Below are 18,517 nucleotides of genomic sequence, written 5' to 3'. Positions count from 1 at the left end.
AATTTTCAGTGTTTTCTTCCACATGGCTTCAAAATAAACTCTCCAACCCATCTGGGCCTATATTGCTATGGTCCCTGAACACAAATTCTGCCTTCATCCCTTCTCTGCTCTCTGACTTGAAAGGCCAGCACCTCCTCTTCTCCCAGTCCTAGCTGGACTTCTCCCAGTCCAGTTCTTCTGTGAAACCTCTCCCACTTCAGCTCCATGTTTCTTTCTTCCTCTCTGGACTCTCATCTACCCTATTTGTTTGACACATTCATTCATTGTCTTGAGCTGTTGCATACATTGGTTCATCATAAAGTTCTCTTATAAATCAGATCTTAATCTGTATGAAAACAGAATCCATATCTCCCAGTTTGGTTTTCTATTTCCTCCCCCATTACCATACACCCAGAGCTAAATACAATAGGTACGTAAATTTAACTCTCTTTTTTATTCTAAAATAAAGCTCTGTACTTTATATTTGGTCTGTTTTGCCATATATAGCTGGTATTGTGGATGTTAAAGATGTGGGTAAAAAATAACTAAATTCTCATAAAAGTTCCACTTTATGTGTACCAATAATACCAATAAATGCCCCCTCTACCTCCTACCATTGTCTTTACTTTTGAGGCATGGATTACTTTCCTTTTTAGAAAATACTATCCCACTCCAATAAAAGTTCTATTCACAAATCCCTCTTACTTTCACTCTTTTCTGCATGTAACCTTAGGTCCTAGCAGATCTATTTTTGAAGTTCAAAGAGAAAAGAATCAGCAGACTCAAATGTGTATAACAAAAGACCGCATAGTAGTATCCTTCTTTTTATTGAAAAGGAATCATTTCTATTCTAACGCAAACAATGTATATTTTACATCATAAAGCAAGATATAATTTACATATTACATTTCTTATGAGATCTTTATACCCTAAGTGTCATTCCCTTTTTTATTCAATTACCTCTTATGCTTTGACTTAACCTGCAAGTATCCTACAAATCAGCATCTTATTTGGGGAGGGATTGGGGTGACAGACAGTTTGCATGTATTCATCTGCATCTGGGTATAATGAAGGTGAGGAATAGGGGATATGCCTTGGAACTTTGTTGGCCTGAGGCCCTCTGTTGAGACTTGGCATAGAAGCCAAAAGTCTACTCCTCTAAATCATATATCAAACTTCTACTTTAAAAAAATCAATAATAAATGAACAATACTGAGTGCTTGTCTCATGTGTATATTTGATCAGGTGCTTAGATAATAAATGTTTGTGGTGTTGTTTAGCAATGAAAATTCCTATGGCTGACCAGCGCTGGCTACTCTCTGATTTTCCCAGACATTGCTTCCCATGCATCTGTGGCAAAATTGCCCAGTTTCATGTAGTGCTTAGGTTTTGGGTTCAGTCTTTTCTGTTCACTCCTGAAAACGGATGTCAGGATGAAAGCTTCAAATGATTTTGTTTTATATGACCTTCTATCCCTTTCCTCCATCTTTGAAAATTCCTCCTTCCTAGCAACATCTTGTCATGTATGATTTCTGTTCCCTGCACCATAACCCAAACTCACTTTTAGCTATTCTCCTGGAAGTCCAAACTCCAAAAGTTCACCAATTCCTTAGATTGCACTCATTTTATGAAGAACATTTTAATCTGTTAGACTACACTGTTCCTTTGAATCTGGATAATCCACAGCAGCTAGTAGGACAAAAGAATTAGTCAAAGGACTCCTTAGGAAGCAAGTAATATGTGGTGTTCAGCCAGCCTACATAAAACATTGGTAAGAAATATTTTAATAGTATGTTAAAAGAAGAGAGAATCAGTGGATGAAAGCAAAATGCATAAGACGGGCTTTCTTCTTGTTATTAAAAGAAGTACAGATTCAACATTTAAAATACATTTTCAGAATGGTGGCTGTTTGGCTGAAAAAATACCACCGTTAGCTCAACTTGATAGGCCAAGGGGGGGAACACAGGTGTGCTGAAAGTGCATCTTAAACTCAACAGTCCTTGCCTGTCACTCAGAGTTGGCATATTTGGCCAAAATCAATCTAAAGCTTTTTAATTACTGATAATTAAGTTCTTAGAACCAACCTGGACAGGATTAAAATATGTCAAAAATAGTCTGTTCTGTGTATCTTAAATTATTCTTTGGTCAAGTGATGTGATTTTTGAGAAGTCTGTAAATATAAACCTATTTCTCATTTCCAAATACAAGGCTATAAGTATTTACAGCAAGGTAACATTTCCTTGCTAGAAAACAAGGCCTCCAGGTAACGTATCCTTCCATTAATGTTGTATTCTTTTATAGTCCCTTTCCTCCCATGGCTACAAAGTGCTGCACAAACAGAGAATACAGGTAAAGAATGAAGGAGCAAATGAATAGAGCCTCACAACACCCCTGTGAGGTAGGTAAGTATTGTTAAACCCATTTTACAAAAAGGTAAACTGAGGCACAGCATGGTGGTGTGGTTTGGTCTAGTCCACCTGACAAGTTACAAAAGCACAGCTGGAGACAAAAAGAAAGAAACAAAGACAGGTCAGTCCTGGCTCACAGCCCTAGGTACTAAACTTTATTTCAAAATATTAGAAGAATAGCCCACAGTTGCCTTTTTAAATTTTTGGAATTTAGACAAGACTTTAAGTATTCCATTTAAACACGTGTCTTTCAGATTTCTGTTAAGTGGAGAAGGGGCAGATGACAACATGGTTTTCCCTCCTCTAAGTGTAATTCCTATAATGTGTCACGATATATTCCCATTCCACCAGAGCTCAGTCTCCACAAACTCAAGAACATTTTTACAGCCTCAGATAGGTTCCAATTTATTTAAAGTCCAAATGTGAAAATGAGACCTGTTCTCAAATAGATGCCCTATTAATTGCTCTGTGGCCTTAATGAGAATTTTGTATTGAGAAAGAAAGGAAACAAAATCCCTAAAAACATCTCATCACTAGAGATTAAGGGCAGTGGTGATGGTGTGAAATTTGCTTTTTGTAGTGTTTGAGAAACTGCAAACTCAAGCTTGCAAGAATATTTTATATATATATATATAAAATATATAAATATATACAGTATATATATAAGTGTGCATCTGACTATCCTTAAGGCACTAAAGAGATGTAGGCCATGCCTTTCACAACTCAGTCTTTGTTTTCCTAAAGAAATTTCTCTCCCTCTCTCAAGTGAAATATATTTCTTCTGTCAAATAGCCCGTGACAGCAAATCATTCAAAAACAACAAATATCTTTAACTTAAGATGGCAGATTGGTTGGATGGGGGTGAGGGGTGGTGGTGATGGTAATATTATCATCTACAGCTTAGAGCTTAAATCTATAGTTTATATGAAGAGCTTAGATCTACAGCTTAGAGCTTAGAATTAGCCAGACACAGCCAATCACATTGGATTAGACAACCCAGTCACCAGATGTTGTACACAATTGCTTTTTTTAACAGTAGCTGATGGAAAAACCTTACCATGACCAACAGACATGGAGACAGTGAGACAGGAAATCATGTCTGGCACAGATTCTTCAGAAAGACTTTGGCTTTTCAGAAGTTCCTAGAGCTTCTATACGGAGAATTGGGAAGAAGGATCGGGCAAGGCACTGAGGTTCAAACAGGTCACTGAGAGACATTAGACAATTATTCTGAATATATATATATATGGTTTCTTTGGCTGCTGTAGGTTTTTTAAAACCCATACGATCATGGGGGTGGGTGGGCTGAACCTAACTGAAGAAGCTTGGAGTACATTAAAGCAAAGCGCATGAATAGAAGAAAAAAACAAAATTAACACACAGAAACAACTGGTGGTGGTATCCCAGAGGGAGGAGAAACATTAGTTAACTAATTTTCATTTTGCTCCTCTCCTGCTTTTCTCTGCCATGGTCCCAATATTTTTAGTTCAGGTTTTTTGTTTGTTTGTTTTTATTTATTTATTTTTTTCCAGCAGATGAAGAAATGACAGAGCAGGATAGGTGTCTTATGGTTTTTGATTTCTTCTTAGGCCTGTTTAATTATTTTTTTCCTCAGTTGACTGTTGGCACCTGGTTCCTCTGTAAACTATATTCCTTGGCCTTCAGTCTCAGGTTGGCAATGCTGTTGGCCATGTTGATGCCCTGTGCAGGGCTATTGTTGGCACATGTGGCAGAATAAGTAGCCATGGCGCTGTAGGGACAAAGGAGAAAGCAGGGAGAATAACAGGCATTAGTTTCACAAAGCTGCAAGTCTGTGCCCCAGATGGATGCAACTCTCAGCACGGGGCAGGTAGGGGCAGGTGGGTTGGATGGATGACCTCTGAGGTCCCTTTCAGCCCCAGATCTCCACTGGTCTAAGGCACTTGGGAAAAGATGGCAGTGCTTGGAAGGACAGGGGAAAGCACGGGAGAGTGATACAGGGCGGGCAGAGGTGTTTGCTGTGTTGGACACAGTGAATAATAATTTATTTCTAGGGTGAGAGAAGAAAGCTGCTTATGTTGAATAGCAGGATGTTTCATCAGCCGACCAACTGAAACACTATTTAATCTCTCTTCCTGCCTCCATCACCAGCCTGTGGGAGCAGTGAGCAAGAGAAGCAGGAATTCGAAAAGGAAACGGCATTTTGCCCTCTTCACACTAAATAGCTGACTTTAAGTCTAACACATTTTAGGTGATCAGTGGATACCATACTAAATAGGGTACTTGAGAACCAGTTGAGCAACTCATTCTTGATTCAATGGTTGGTAGCACTAAGTACTGCCAAATCCAGAGCTTCCTATCCCGACTGGCCTTGAGTTTATAGCTTCTTCTCAAAAGTACTTGAGCAGCTCAAGATGCCTTTTGGGTTCACTTATTTGGGAAATGTTTAAATCCCTTAGATAAACTACCAAACGCTCCAGCCAGTTTCAGGATTTCAGACCTCAGAGGTAACCGTTTCTTTTTGTCCTTACTCCTGAGAAAAAATTTGAAGTTGTTTTTCATTGTCAGAGATTGTAATTAAGACCTAGAAATGCGGCCAGACAGAAATGGGCATTTGGTGGTTTTCTGTTAATCAAATCCATGAATTTCTTTTAAAGGAAAAAGTAATAGTCTCTTAGACTTGGATGCAAATTATTCATTACTGTCTACTAAACAGTTAAAAGGGAACTCATTTTAATTAAATGAAAATGTTTCTAGTTGTTTCTAAGATTAGCAAAATCCCTTTCAACTGAGGCCTGAAATGAGATAGACTTCCAAATGGAATGACATGTGCTCCGCTGTTGCCTGCATTCCAGTGCAATTTTACCAGCCACACAGGAGTTTGTGGTTCTGGGGATCAAGTGACAGACTAGAAAGAGAGAAAACTAAAGCTACTCTACAAATAGAGAGCCTGTGTCATGAATCCTTATTTGGGAGACCACAGAGTCGAGACTTATAGTCAAGACTCACAATAGCCTATTTCAGCTCAGTTACTAGCAATTAACCCAGGAAAATTAGGTTAATGAAATGTAATTAGTCCCAGATCACTAGGTCTTTCCAGAAATACACATCCTTAATTTAAAACCTTATAGCACTGGTGTGAGTGTGCGTGTGTGTGTGTGTGTGTGTGTGTGTGTGTCTTAAGGCAGAAGGAGGAAGAAGGGTTCCAAGAGAATCCTATGTTCTTCCATTTTATTTTTGCCCGCTTCACTCTTACCCATTTCTGGATAGATGCTCTTAACCATTTATGCAAAGTTAGGTTCTCATAGAGCACCCTGTAATTTTCCATTTAGCACTTATTTCAATTCCTTGACTAAAGGTCATAGATCAGACACCACACCTGACCCTGTTTACCACCATATCCCCAGGTAGAGCTAACATCATATCTGGCACGTATTTGACATTCAAGAAAGCATTTATTGAATAGATAACTGAGAAATATCTAGTATGATTAAATGGGTTCCTGCTCAGTGTCATTGATCTCTGTCATCCTGTTGTGAGTAATGATTTTTTAAAAAATGTTTTATCAATATGCTTTCATCCTTAGGAAGTAGTCCTTTGTATTAATTTTGGTCTCTTAACAGAATGAGCAAAATCAAAGGGCTAGGACAAAAGCAGGGGCTGATGACTACATATTCTTGACCCATCAAAATATCTTTTGGTAGTAAAAAATGAACAAATATTAGTGCAAATTAGATTTATACAACGCACTATCACTTCTACCACTGTCTACCAAAAGAGGAGGAAAAAGAGTCCCCAGTTAAGGTAAGTTTTAATTAGGAGTGAGATAAAGGATCAGAACAATCTTTTAAAATGGGACAAGGTTTTTGTCCGTTTGTTTTGTTCTGTTTTTGGTAATATATAAAAAAAAGTCATTTATTTTCAAAACCCATATACATATCATCATTTAATTCCTATATGAATTACTTGCTTCCATTCAAGAAACTATCAGAAATATATGCAAACCTATAAATCCCACACTGAAGAAATTGCTAGGATATACTGCAATCTAAGATCTCAATAAGATCAAAGATGTAAATAGTTAAGAAAAGAGACATTTGGATTTAGGAAACGTTCCTAAGTTATAGATTATGAAATAAACCAAATCAGCTTTTCTCAACCAGTTTTCGTGAGAGAATTAAGTTCTGAATATGGTACATAGTACCATTTAAAATGCATAAGAGAGAAGCTGAAATAGTGAGTTCTCTGTATTATTTGTTAAACACTGGGAGTAAAATTGAATAGCTTCTGGAAACAGAAGGCTAAAACTTTATGAGAGAGCATAAGGAAAAAAATTATCTGATGGTAAACTATAGAGTGTCATGGAGTACTCTTTTAAGTACTTGACCTAATTTTCCAAGGGGTCAAGTCTTTGAGACTTTAAACAAGCAAAATCTACTTAATAGAGATTCCTCGTTTTTTTGATAGTCAAAAATGTAGTCCATTTTCCATAGTAGACAAAGGGGAAATGTAACCTTGGGGTATTATTTTCATTTACTGAAGACAGTATCGCTGTTTTCTAGAAATGTCTACTCTAATTGTGACTTCAATATTATCTATTATACAGACTTTTTTTGCTATAGTTACCTCATAGTTTACTAACTTCATCTGATATTCTTTTTTTTTTTTTTTCATCTGATATTCTAGTCTGAAGACTTCATATGGTAACACGTCTCTTGGAGATCCTGAGATTCTCCCTTTAGTGCAGAACAGATATCTCTTCCCAAATGAGATAAATGTTGATCCATTTTCCATCTCAAACCCAAATCAATGTAAATTAGTTATAAACTGCACAGAAAATTAGATTTTCACTGGGACACTCTCCCTTAAATGGTAGCCTGAGTTTCTAGAGTTGAGAAAGAATCCTTGTCCAATTGTACTGTGGTGCCATCATAAGAACACCACTGCATTAGCGACACTGTGACAATGCCTTATAGGTAGCACTCAAGTTAATGGGACATAAAGATTAAAAAAGCAGCCGATCTTAATGAGTGAGCTTTGCAATTCCCTAGGAGCTTATTAAATGATAACATTTTCACCTGATAAATGTTTAGGCAAGTCATACATTTTCAAAAATGGATCTAACTTACTCCAGCACATTGCATAGCGATAAGAAGTAGGATAAAAGAACAGAGCCAGTCTTACTTCATAGCCTCTTAACCAATGTTTACAATATATAACCCTGCAAGTAGAGACCATAGGGATGTTTTGTGCACATACTAAAGAATTATGAGTCTGAGCTCCTTCTGGTAGTTGGACATGGTTCTAGTTTCTCAGCTTGCACTAAAAGAGCCATAGAGGCATGTAGTGAGCAGTCCTTTGACATACCAGTGACAAGCAAGACTTGTGACAGGTCAGAGAAGGCAGAATTAATGAGTGGGTACTCTAGAGCAGCTTAGTCATGCTTTAAAAACAGCATGAAAAGTTGGAGAGGACCCATTTCCTAAAGTGACAACAGATGCAAGAGAGCCTTGACTGGCTGCCAATGCGAAAGATTGTTTGTGACCACCTGTTTTCCATGGCACCAAAGCTTATGAAGGTCTGTGTTAGGAAAAGAGAGAGAACCTTGAAACATTTTCTCACAAGATGAAACCAAGGAGGATTGATTAGCTGTTTTCGGCCAATTTTCTAGGGCCATTCAGAATGCAAAATGACCACTCATTCCTACACAGGATTAAGCTTACCAAGATCAGAAAGTGAAACAGAAACTAAGTGATTTGTATCAATTAAGCACAGGATAACGCCAAGAGCCTGCTTACCAACACTAAGAGATCCTGCCCATTGGTCCTGCCTTCTGAGAACCACCTGCTCCTCTAACAGGAGGCAGACACGAGATGAGTTCAGGGACTGGGTTTATTGGATTTGGCAAAAGCATCATTTCTCTTGAGTTTTTAAGAATGTCTGTGTCCGAGAAACTGCACTGCCAAATAAAGTGCATTGAGGAATTGGAGATGGAAAAGAAAAGCTTGTATCCCATCTGTTGATTCAGCAGCTCTGCACGGGGACTTGTACAGAGCTGACACATTTAAGTAAGCTTGAAATTTTTCCATCTCCTTATTTGGAGATTCTTAACAGATGGAGCTTAGCCACAGACAGCAAAATGCTAACCACCGGCAGGGTTCGAGTTCCATTTGCACTGGGGACAAATCATTTTTGATCATTTCAACCTACCCGGAAGGTTGTCGGGAGGAGGAACATGTTCAGATGACTGCCAAACACCAAGGAAGCATGGAAAATTCTATATACGGTATGAATTCAAAGCCAAGAAACTTATGGGCATCTGCCGCTCTGTTTTCGAATCACCCGTGGTGTATGTCCCACAAATCACAAAACAATCGAGGAACACTCGGGAAAAATAATGCCTGCCTCAGTTTTCAACTCTAACTTTGTTTTCTCTTTGGCCCTCTTGGACAAATGATGACAAGCTGTTGAAAATTTCCCCCCAAAGACAAATCTGTCAGCCCGAGAGTCTGTGTCATCCTGAGATCCTACAGTTTCACCAGCTTGGGATTTTTCCAAAGGCTGTTAAGGCTTTTGCGACTCTGTCTGTGATATGTAGAGGTTGGAGACCATCTTTCTGGCTTGTTCTTTTGTCCCTGCGAGAACAGAGGTATATCTGCTTCATCTAAGACAACCCCATCTCAGTTTTCCTCTGCACATTTACTTGTAAAGAGAAACTCCATAAATCCTTTTGGAAGTGATCTTTCATGAAGTAAATAAGTATTTCTGACTTCTGTTTTTCAAATGCAGAAGTCGATTTTTCAAATGCGGTTTAGCTTTTAAAGTAGATCCACTTGGACCACATTCCAGTTTACACTGTAGTTTCAGTGATCCTTCTGCTATATTTAACTTTTCTTTCTAGAAATGTTTTTATACATGGAGACTTGCATCTTTCTCTTTTCTCTAGGACTTTTCTATCTTTTTTTTTTTTTTTTTTTTGAAATGCACATTGACTGCCTGGAATCAAATGCCCCTGTGAGATATGTAGTGGGGAAACATTGCTAATTCAACCTTAGATGCAAGGCTACATAAGAGATTGATGATCCAACTGGCCTGGGGAGCAGCAGGAGCCAGGACAAGAACACAGTTCTTCTGACCCCTGCCCTATGTCCTACAGTCATGTAATCCTGAGTGTCAGTAGCGTCAGGATCACAGGGAAGCAACTTAAAAATGCAGACCCCAAGTCCTGCTCCAGACTTACAGAATGAGTCTGCATTGCAACACAATCCCAAGTGATTCACATGCTCAGTAATCTCTGAGGAGTCCTGCTCTACCTAGGCTATCATACTACCCTTAACTTTATGGGCACATATGCTTGCAGATCCGATTTCCCAGAGTATTCCCCACTTGAGGATTTCACTACTGGCATCACTAAAACTGCAAGACCCGCTTTCTTGAACACACTTCATTCCCACTTAAACCCTACCCCCAGCAGCCACCCTCTTCCCCCTCTGACAAGTTACCTTTTCAGTGTCTTCCGTTAGAATCCGTTATGAAGCCCCTCGTGTAAACAACATCTTGGGAGGGACGAGGATCTATTTTTGAAAGCGTGAAAGGGAGAAATGAGCCAAATGCGTTCAGTGGATGTCAGGCAGCACCGTGACCACGATCAAATGGGGGAGGAGGAGAAGGATGGGGAGGGGAGCTGTGGACAAGGACAGCTGGCTGCTCTTTTGCCTGTCACTAGTTTTCTTTGAAGCCCAGTCCTCCCTCTGGAATTGGCACTGCAGACCAACAGTGCAGATCCAGGCCATTTCCTAGCTCCCATAGGAAAGGATGTCTCTAGGGAGAGGCTTCTTAACTACTTCATCTAGAATAACAATTAAAAGCCTGGGATTTGGTTGATCACCACTCCCCAAGAGGCAAAGCACCACAAGATCCATGAGTCTTAATACCTCTGGTGTTGTGCGTGTTCTCCTTTGTCTATGGAAAACAGTTGAGCTAAGCAATGGGCATATGTGCCAGAAACGAGCTTCCCTCAACTGGCTATGGGTAGATGAAGAGGGCACCTGCCAGGACAGTAGTGTCTGTGAGAGAATGTTTACTCCTCCTGGTGACTCAGTTGCCTGCCTGACGTCATCACCTACAAGATGCTCAAGGGAACAGACGAGGCCATGTCATGCTATAAACAGGATGAACCATATGTCCCCAGTTACGCCTGTTGTTCTGGTGTCATTATTAATAGCACCCCCCTTTCACTCTTAAACGTGTTCCAGCTTGAATGATAAATTATACAGCCACCACTCTGGATATAAAAGACACCCAGCAAAAAATGTGTTGGCTAATATCCCATCTCATAATTCTGACCATATGCAAACAATTGCTTTGAGTCTTGGTTTCCTCCTCTCCTCTTCCAGGGGAGAGCTGTGGAAGTCAGCAAACTGTCCTCTCTGGCAAAACTGTTTGCTCACTGTCCCTGGGTTGTATGACCAAGCCACATCAGTCATCCCAGGGGGTGAAACACCCCAGAAGGTGACTCTTAGCCACAGGCGTGCTTCACTGATCTGAGATAGACAATGAATCCAAAGGGCATGTTTACATAGGTTCCAAGTCTTACACTTTTTACTATGTTCAATGGAATGCAAGTTTAATTTGATGAAAATATGGTGATGTGGCCTAATTGCTGAACAGAAACAAGGATCACGAGCACTGGGTCTCATTCTGCTTGCTGAAGGCTTAGTGTTCAGTTTCTTCTTTGAAACCAGAGCAAGGACGGAGCTAGCACACAGGAGCGTTCCAAGGATTAACCAAAAGAAATGCCTTTTAATGAATGTCACATGTGAGATAACTAACTTGACATCAATGTACCAAAAGAAATAGCCAGTTATTTTTTTTTTTTATAACACAGAAGGTCTATCATTTCCTTTGCTTTTCATCACTTGTTTCTCTTTTATGTTTCCTAAACAAGACATGTTTCCTACCAAGCTTCAAAATGTGAAACCGTAATGTATTCTGGTTCTAAACATAGCAGAAAAATCTCCGGGTAACAGAAGAGCTTGCCACTTTTAGAAATTAACCAAAATATAAACACTTCAGTAAACATTGGGTCAAAAACATTGATATTGATTAAATTACTGCTTTAAACCATCATTCTTCTACTTCTATCTGGAGATTAATTTATTCCTCATACAGAATATGAACAATCAGATTCTATGCGACTTTTAATTATTTTTTTTTTACAAACTCTGTATCTAAGAGAAAAAATTATATAAAAGTATACCATGAAATGCATAAAAAGCACTAGTTTATATGACTTTTAAATGAAAACAGCAGAATACAAAATATGTACACTAAAGCTACACTATATAAAATACTGAACTCTAATTGCAAAAATAAACAAACTAGTTATGTCAAGATGGTGGCATTATGAAATTTTTTTAAAAGTATCTAGTATTTCTACATAATCTTTCAAAATAAAATAGAACATTTCCAAAAAAGGCACACATAAACTGCATGTTAATAATTACAGTTAGATGCACACATACAAAATATGTGTGATGCAGGCACCAGGGCTTCACCTTTCGCTGAGATGCAGGCAGTCTGATCCAATATTAATTCAGGGAGGATTTCAGCCCTACCCACACACTGTACTGCCCTCAGGCTCCCACTGGTAAGGACTATGTGGCAGCCATCTGGATGGTTTAGAGCTGGTGTGAAAAGTTCCTAATTGGGACCCAGGCAGGAAAAGGAGCAATACTTCCTGGTCATGACCAAACTCAAACCAGAGACCTTGAAACATCAAGCTTTGAACCACATCCATTTCCCAAGCCATTTAGTGAGTCTGTGAGCTACCAATATTTATCGAGAAACAGAGCAGTCTTCTACGTATTGAAAATATTAAAGAATATGTGATTTCACAATGGTCTCAAAAATGTGTTTTTGGTAAGTCCTTTGGGAAGAGTCTAAATTTTAAATTAGATATTTAGATAGGACTGATCTTTTGAAATCAGTGAGGCTTACTATATCTGAGAGCTATAGATATTTCCAATTTCTCAGGCATGGGGTCTCTAAGTACCAAAACCAATGTAATTCAGGCTAATTTCACAATGGGGGATTTAAAAGAAAAAATCCAAGTACATTCATGGCATTTCTTTCAAGGAATTGATTTGGAACAGAAAGAACATTTAGGTGAGGCCTTATGCTTTGATTAAAACCATCAATTTCTGTAAAATATTTGCATTTCACAATTGTGGTATTTCACATTAGGAGTTCAGCTTTAGCTGGAAGATAATCTCCTATAATTAGTTTTAGACCTTTCCTTAAAGCATTAATTAACTTTAGAAATAAAAAAGGCAAATAAAAGCATAATAAATGAATCTGTGAATACTTCCTCCACTGTTATCGGCCAGAGAGAGCACACTGCCTTGACCTGATTTCTAAGAGTACTCAGGTTCAAAGAAAGGCACTTTCGAACAATGAGGATGCTTTAGGCACTTGGGTCTCAGCTTCCCCTGGACATTAACTTGTATTATCTGAACATCATAATAAATGGAGATTAAATGCCTCTCCAAGATATTGAAATAGTACTCTGTTATTTGCTTCTTTAAAATTCTTCACCTTTTAATATAAAAATTTTGTGTAAATTATACATTGCTTTTATATTTTAAATGCCCCGCACAGACAAACTGACCCCAAAGAACTTCAGATGCATAGGTAAGAATTTACAATAGAACAGGAAGGTATTTTTGGATCATAAGACATCCCCACCTGCTAATAATGGCCATGAATGGCCATGAGCGTGATCAGAATGGTCGTGGATTTCCCTTCCTTCCCTCTCTGTCTCTGTCTCTCTCTTTCTCCTTCCTTCTTCCCTTCCTTTATCTTTCCTTCCTTTTCTTCTTTTAATTCAAAATCAGTTTTACTGTAAAGTTTGCCTTCAAGCCTACACTTGGAGCCTTACAAGTTAAATTTCTACTTGAGCATGACGAAACACATCTATTTTAAATTTGGAAATGGAGTCAAGTTTTGTTCCTGAATGGTTGCAAGAGGGACTTGGGACATAGCTTAATGATCTTTCCTTTTAGATTCTTCCCCATCTTTGAAACCTTTGCAAGAGTTCCTGAGTCCAAGAGAAGATTGCTGATGGCCTGCCCTCTATCTTCTGCCCCAAACCCTGCTCCTGGGGCAACTAGTGATCTCCCGTGAAAATCTGGGGGTGTCAGCAAGTTGAATGTCTCTGAAGAGGTTAACCCAGTAAGAAATGTCAGCCAGCTGCACCAGCAGCTTTGAATGTGACCGACCGCTGAGAAACGTGTGGAAGTGGAGCAAGGGGGGGTGGGCCAGTCATTCACCTGTACGGAGAGGCCGTCCCCCAGGAGAGATAATCGGTGGGTCGTGGAGCAGGACGAGGTACGATGGGCTGCTCCACAGCAGTCACGTCCCCTGAGTAGGATTTGAGGAGGGAAGCATTTTTATTGGCCAGCATGGCTCTCTCATTCCTGCGGAATTTGGCTCTTCGGTTCTGAAACCACACCTGGAAGAGTGTCAGGAGGGCAGCAGGGCACAAGGAGGAAGAGGAAAACAAAGATGAAGAGGTTACACAAAAAAGGAACAATGCCTTGGCCAATGTTACCGTATAACCCCTTCCCAAGGAAGATGCAGGTACAGAATTCTTCCCACAACAATACAAAGATGCCACAGTCCTTCCCTGCTGGGCCACAGTAGTGAGTTATTCTATCAGCAGAGAAGACTATGAAACAGAACCCAGAGGGACTTCCATAATCATGCCTCCAGAGATGAGATCCACCACTAACCCACAGAGCAGCAAAATATGGGTTATGATCCTGTTGTTTTGTCATCAAGGAAAAGAGAGAAACCTTATTAGACTTCTGCCATGGATACCATGACTTAAAATCTTTTTGTCTGTTTGTTTTTCAAAATTCTTCAAAAGGTGAAAATATCATCTACTTTCAAAAAACTTATCACACATTGAAAGAAAATTCCTCATCTCACAAATGGTGCCTGCAGCAAGAATTGACAAAGCAAGTGGCTCATTTGGAAGATGCAAGGAGCACCAGGGGAAGAGCAAAGAGATAACAGGGAAGAGCAGCTAGAGATGGTGTCAGCTATAGCTCATAACACATATAGCATTTATCAAGTGCTACTAGGGCCAGGAACTCCCATAAGCACATTGCATACATTATTACTTCTACTTGTCATGGCCATTCCATACATTAGGTTTTATTGGTTCTATTTCAGAGTTGAAGAAACAAGGTTTGATGAGATTAAGTAATCTCATGGAAGTTCACTCAAATAATAAATGGCTGAGTTTCTGTGCTCAAGGACATCTGACTCATGGTCATACAAGTCTTCCAAAATGCCATGGAATTTTATACAATCGTTTACTCATTCAAGAAATCTTTATGGGGTCCCTGTCCTGTTCCAGACTGTGCTAATTGCCAGGAATAGAGAGATGAGACTTAGTCTTTCTTCATAAGCAGCTCACAGTCTATTAAAAGAAGACAGACATGTAAGTTTGAAAAACTACAGAACAAGTCTTTTAGGTACAATTACAGAAATGCATAACAAGGCATGGGAGAGAGGAATTGTATGGTTTGGAGTTGGGGATAGTTGCAGGACTCCTGGGAGCAACATTGGTATAAAATACCATGAGGCTGGTACCCCCTTGGAGTTGAGTCCATGGAAGGGCCCAGGCAGAAAACAGGAAAGGAGAGTTTGGACCTCGATTTCAGGCTTCACACATGCCCAGCTCTTTTGTTTCTCACATGTCCCTGGCATTACTATTACATTTATCATTTTAAATGCAAAGGGATCATGTTCACACCTGCTGTATATCATCCACTGGCTCTCCATCACTCACAGGATAAAGTCAAAACTTCTTACCATAGAACACAGGCTGTTCAGGAATTAGTTCTTGGTCCACCAACCCAGCCACATTCTGCATCACTTGGACCTCATGCACTGGCCCTCCATCACTTCAGCTCCTCCCGTGGGCTCGAGACTACCAGATGTATTCAGTTATTCCCCCCTTCCGTACTCACACCGAATGTTCCCTCTGCCTGTGGTAGTCTCCCACTCCCCCCGCTCTTCGCTCAGGTGTTCAAAGACTTGCTTGTCAATATTGGACTTTAATATTGCCTCCTCTGTAAAGAGTTGTAGTGGAAAGAACGTGACTTTAAAGTCTAACAGAGTTGGATTGAAATACTGGCCCCACTACTTTAAAAATTTGTCATTGAATAGTTATTTAATGCCTCTGATCCTTTGTCTCCTAACCACATGGAGAAAATAATACTCACAGGGCTGTCATGAGAGTTGGCACAGAATGGGTGCTTAATATATGTGTATTTTCTCCCCTTTTCCCTGGGCATATTCTCACCTCTGGTCTATCGCCAATTCTCATATATTCCTTTAGTGTAGGAATCATATTACTATATCATAACAGTATGGCAGGCGCATCCATCTTCTCTGCCTCCAGTCTACAATACCCTTAAGGAGAGGGCCAGTGTCTTACTCACCCCCAGTAAATCAGAACAGTTCCAAGAGTCTAATAGATGCTTGATAGATGTTTGGGGGTGAGGGGCAAGAAAGGAGAGGAAAAAGAAAGAGAGGAAAAAAAGTGAACTTTGCAAAAATGGTAAGATATGGCCTCCATCCAAGAGGATTCTAGTTGGGGAAGTTGGCTCACATACAACTCAATATAATAGGTGTCCTGTTGTGATAAATGCTATAAAGAAGGCCAGGGCCAGAAGAGAGCAGTGCAGACTAGGGGAAGGTGAACTTCATGGAGGAGGAATAGAGTTGTGGAGGGAGAACTCTGTCCTGCCCACATACAAAATGTCCACAGGTCCGAGGGATTAGAACATAGTAGGGTGAGAAATGAGGAGAAAATAGTTTCCACATATAAGAAAGCATTTGTTTATTGTTGTAATATAGGATAAGACCAGCTAACAAACTGCTCTTTCACATTAAAAAAAAAAAAAATCCAGCACTGCCCAGTCCAGCTATCTGTATTTACAATTCAAATCATCAGGGTAAAAGTGGTGCTTCTAGGTACTGTGGGTTATTGGTCTAAAATTACTCATTGCACTGCAGCAGGCCAGACTTGGGGCATAGAAGATATGGGGGGTTTGAAGGGAGAGGAAGGGATTTAAGAGTGGAAATCCAGAGCATGTTTGGAGAGCTGTGGTTAGCAGCATGGGAGAAGAGGATGTGGGAAGGCAAACCTCAGGGTTTTGCTTTGGATGGCGGAATCCAGACAGCAAAACTGAGTCTTGTCCCTGCAGATCCTGCGGGTCATTCTCACCTGAGCCGTGAGGGATTGCCAAACAGTGCTGAGTGCCTCACGCTTTCTCCTAACCCATGTGGGTTAGGAGTCTAGGCAACTTTCCCTTTTGTTGCTGACCTCTTGTTTCCCCCTACAGAGCACTTCTAGGTGAGGTCATTGCTTCCCTATGGGCAGAACTCCCACAGACGTTCTCAACAGGCTGAAGGGATCTTCAGGCCCCTCTCCATCAACTCAACAAGTGTCCCTTATTGTATGCCCCATCTCATGGCACAGACATGGTTCCCACCCCAATGCCCATGGGGTCTAGCTTAGGTCCCTGTTGGCCAAGAGATTTGTCAGTTGCAGAAAGAAGTCCCTCAAGTCCAGACTGAGCACAAATATACAAAAAAATAATTTCATCAAGAAGACAAGACAGATTGGCCTAATCCACCCCTCCCCTGTCAGAATGGCAGCCTACCACCAGCTCTATAGAAGACAATGAATCTCTCTCTCTACTTTCAGCAGGGAGAGGAAGGCACTTCTTGAGGAAGTACTGAGCCAAGAGACTCTTACTTATCCAAAGTCTCTCTAGTGCTTAAAAGGGTGAACTTTGCATATCTGCAAAGTTGCTGAGCTGCTTGCTGGCTATGTGACACTGGGCAGAACACTGGAAACTCATTGGGCCTCAGTTTCCACATCTGCAAGATGAAGAATGCCATCCACTTCACTGAACTGGCATGATGATTAAACAGACTACCTCATGTAGAGCTCTTGGCATATAAGGGTTCAAGTAGCACTAGTTAATTCTATGATTATCATCATTATAACTCATCCCAGGTTTTATTGTTTCTAGATGTCTGTATTGAAGTTGATGTGTCATGGCATGAATGTTGGAAAGAAAGGCTATTCTCTTTCTACACTGTCCTATATGCCCTTGCCCTTCTTCACTTCACAGAAACACAAAACCATCTACTGGAAGGAGGTCTTCACGCAGTTCCCAAATGTGAGGTCTTTGATGTACTCATTTCCATTCCCACCCGCGTCCACAATTATATGCATTTATAATAAATTTCTTGCAGGTTTGTACACTCCCAAAGTCAGGGAAGGAAAACTGAGGTGGGAGCAGAGAATTCATCTCTGTGGCCATCCTAAAGGTCAAATCGAAAGCTGGGGTGGAAGATGCAGAGTCAAATGCTCAGAAGGACAATGTCTGCCCCAGGAATCTGCAAGGGCAGGTAGCTACGAGGGGGGAGACTCGTAGCAGGGCCTATTCTGCCCACCTAAGGGCTTAGAGTTGATTTTTAAAAATACTATGCTGCCCAAAGAAACCCAGTTAGGGTCTGATTCTGTCCTCATGCTGCCTCTTTGTTATCTTTCTTAGTAGGAGCACCTGCCTGAAACCAATGACTGGTGGTTGTGAGCAGCCTGCAGAGACACGCCCCTGATACGGTACTTGGGTTACCTGCACTCTGGCCTCGGTGAGGTTCACCCGGCGGGCAAGGTCCTCTCGCACGAAGGCGTCTGGGTAGTGTGTTCGCTCAAAGACGCGCTCCAGAGCCTGCAGCTGGCTGCTGTTGAAGGTTGTCCTATTCCTCCGCTGCTTTCTCTTCTTCTTCTCCTCAGAGTTCAACTGATCATCTGGAGCAAGAGAAATTGATGCTAAGGAGCGAAAGTCATGTCAGGGGTCCCTGTTTACAGTCATTTGCTGAACATCTACAGTAAGAGGTTGTTTCTTTTGCTCACATTCTTAATAAAGTGTTAGAGCAAATGTCACTTTCAGTGTTCAGATGGGGGCATTGGTGCTTTTGACATCACAGGCCAAGGACCCCCCCATCTCCGGCTGCTTCTAAATCTGGGAGCAGGTCTGAGTTGATAGGGAGACATTTCT

General features: G+C 40.5%; 1 protein-coding gene across 2 annotated transcripts in view; it reads right to left on the bottom strand.

The window, feature by feature from the left end:
- Nucleotides 1-770: 770 nt before the first annotated feature.
- The window catches only part of PRRX1 (paired related homeobox 1), a 72,774-nt gene continuing 55,027 nt past the window's right edge, over nt 771-18,517 (bottom strand). The window contains exons 2-5 of one of the 2 annotated variants that reach the window (XM_026003315.2): nt 18,092-18,267; nt 13,697-13,878; nt 9,869-9,940; nt 771-4,137 (exon numbers count right to left, since the gene is read on the bottom strand). In XM_026003315.2, the coding sequence (XP_025859100.1) occupies nt 9,886-9,940; nt 13,697-13,878; nt 18,092-18,267 (413 nt within the window). In that variant the 3' untranslated portion in view covers nt 771-4,137; nt 9,869-9,885. The remainder of the gene's footprint in view (nt 4,138-9,868; nt 9,941-13,696; nt 13,879-18,091; nt 18,268-18,517) is intronic. The other variant, XM_026003313.2, reaches the window with a different exon arrangement.

Source organism: Vulpes vulpes, chromosome 13 (assembly GCF_048418805.1).
Source record: "Vulpes vulpes isolate BD-2025 chromosome 13, VulVul3, whole genome shotgun sequence".
In the NCBI taxonomy this organism is placed as follows: domain Eukaryota; kingdom Metazoa; phylum Chordata; class Mammalia; order Carnivora; family Canidae; genus Vulpes; species Vulpes vulpes.
Note: the sequence above shows the minus strand (reverse complement) of the source record. Positions and strands in the feature narration are given on the sequence as shown.